The 2500-nt window shown below is 42.7% G+C and overlaps 1 protein-coding gene across 1 annotated transcript in view; it reads right to left on the bottom strand.

Annotated features, from left to right (window-relative positions):
- LOC125031704 (neuronal acetylcholine receptor subunit alpha-7-like) overlaps positions 1-2500 on the bottom strand; it is a 366464-nt gene that overhangs the window by 102771 nt on the left and 261193 nt on the right. Inside the window, exon 7 of the mRNA XM_047622611.1 lies at positions 1803-1997. Within this exon, the coding sequence (XP_047478567.1) occupies positions 1803-1997 (195 nt within the window). The remainder of the gene's footprint in view (positions 1-1802; positions 1998-2500) is intronic.

Here is a 2500-nt window from a genome sequence, read left to right as displayed (position 1 = left end):
GACCACTGAATGTCTAACATAACATGTATATACTTAAATGTACCTGAATTTGCCACCTTACTTTAGTTTTGACTAATAAAGTTTTCATTTCGATTTCTATACAGACGGAAGTGTCTCAATTTCATCATGAAATACAGTGGGGAAGGAAGCTGTCTCCAGGACTTAAATTTGGCCTGCCATTCGGGCCAGACGAAACCTCTCTGTGAGACAGACGACTGTGTTGTCGTTTACTATAGTGAGCGCTGGGGCAGGTTGGGTGTTGTGAGGTAGAGCAAAAAACAATGGAAATAAAGAGAGAGAGGCCGAGGTAGTCTGGCCGTACCTAGTGTCAGTTTCTCGCCAGTGTCAGGGGGCAGTGTGAAGCCAAGCAAAGTCATACTGCTTATCATTATACAGGGCAGAACCAGATTGTATAAATAATAGATTGTGCGTCGCCGTATCTTGATGGTGAAGGTTATGTCCACATATGGCTCTGGGCAGCATTGGTACGTCTGTACGTTTCGCTCACCAGGAACCTCTGTAAAATAACGTTAATTAGTGAAAAAAGGAATTAGGTTTCGGAGAAGAGCCATTGGAAGGATCTCGCTGAGGCAGAGTGTCTCTCTCTCTCTCTCTCTCTCTCTCGTCTTCACTCGAGGTGGCGGCGACGGCGGCGGAGGCGGGCGAGGCAGCGTGCGCTCGTGCTCGCCCGCGCTCTCGTGCTATCTCTCTCTCTCTCTCGCTCTCTCTCTACACCCGCTCACCGGCGGCGGTCTACCGCTGTCTTGGCCCCTGAGGCTTTTTTTAATTGAATGAAAGAGGTACTTGGTTTTTATATTTTGATTTTTTTTGATTAGGATATTCCACGTCCATCGGCTTTCGCAGATCTCTTGGATACGATTCCTCTTCTTAGCCTCTTAACGGTTCTCTCGTCATTCGTGAAACAAATAAACCAAAAAAAAAAAAAAAAAAAGAAAGTATCAACTTAAAAAAAAAAAAAAAAAAACGCTGTGGCCGGCAGAGGAGAATAAAAAAAAAAAAAAGGAGAAGCAGAGAGGTTGGAATAGAGCGGACAAGAAACAAGTTGTGTTGGGACGGGATGGGTTTGGTGGTATAAGAACGAGGAGCCTGGCAAGACGATTACAACACACATCTTACAAAGGACTCTCTTGCTGAACCCACCCTGAGTTAGATCTCTGACTTTGATGAATCATTATTACTATTTCTTATTAGTTCTCACCTCTCTCGTTTGTTATTCAACAAGTACTTCCTATACATTATGCATCAAATCCATCCTCTTCACTACAACATTTAGGGTTCGTTCGCCCTGGCTCCTGGTTCGCTGTTCAATGATGAATAATCTCAGGAGGTCGGAACTAAGATCATCACCCATCCCTGACCTCCCCTTTGGCGTGAAATCGGTGTTACCTTCCCCGTTGCAGGGCATAAATGGTATATCAATTGAGAATCTCGACAACAGGAAATCTCGGGTAATGAGGGATGCTCTGTCAAAATCCCGTTCTTACCAACTAACACTATGATATCGAGTACTAATTACGGTTATGGTAGTAAAAAATGTACATAAAAACGAATATTCCAAACCATAGTAATAATAGTAATCATAATAATAACCATAATGGAGAAACGAACAACAAAAACACAAACCAAACCAACCGATAATGATAATAACAATAATAACCATAATAATCATAATCAAAAAGTGACAAAGAACTTAAAGGATTAGGAAAACTCATATAAGGTAAGTCAAGACCTAGTTCATAACAGCAAGTGAAACCTCTCAAGGGATGAAAAGAATTCGTTACCTAGGGACAGCTTCTCGCCGCAGTCTGGGGGCAGCGTAAACCCAAGAACAGCCATTGATGCAATCAGCACACATGGGAGAATAAGGTTGCAGAAATAATATAACGTTCGCCTCCGAATCACTATTTCGAAAGTTACATCTACATACGGTTCAGGACAACATTTGTAGTATATGGCGTTTCTTTTCCCAGGACAACCTAGAAAGCAAAAGGAGATTGGTAAAGAAATGATTGTCTAAGTTTGTTTGATTTTTTCTTAAAGATCAGATGCCTAATCATGGTCGACAGCTGAAACCTTGGTTGATTATCTTAGAGTTAGAGTTGCATTTTTGTGGTGTGTATGTTAAGTTTTGTGTCATTTTAACGTCTTCCTCAAGGTTTCAACTGTTTAAGATAAATGCCAAACCAAACGCACAGGCACACGCACGCACGCACGCACGCGTGCGCGCACACACACACGCACACGCATACGCACACGCACACGCACACGCACACGCACACACACACGCACACGCACACACACACACACACACACACACACACACACACACGCAATCACACACACGCACTCACACACACACACACTCACTCATTCACTCATTCACTCACTCCCGAATTTGGTTTGGCATTTTCACTTCTCCAGAGGGCAGTCAAATTAATATAATAACTTAAATGAGTCTTTAATAGATAGTATATAGGCC

Source organism: Penaeus chinensis, chromosome 13 (genome assembly GCF_019202785.1).
Source record: "Penaeus chinensis breed Huanghai No. 1 chromosome 13, ASM1920278v2, whole genome shotgun sequence".
Classification (NCBI taxonomy): domain Eukaryota; kingdom Metazoa; phylum Arthropoda; class Malacostraca; order Decapoda; family Penaeidae; genus Penaeus; species Penaeus chinensis.
This window is presented reverse-complemented; position numbering and strand designations above follow the sequence as displayed.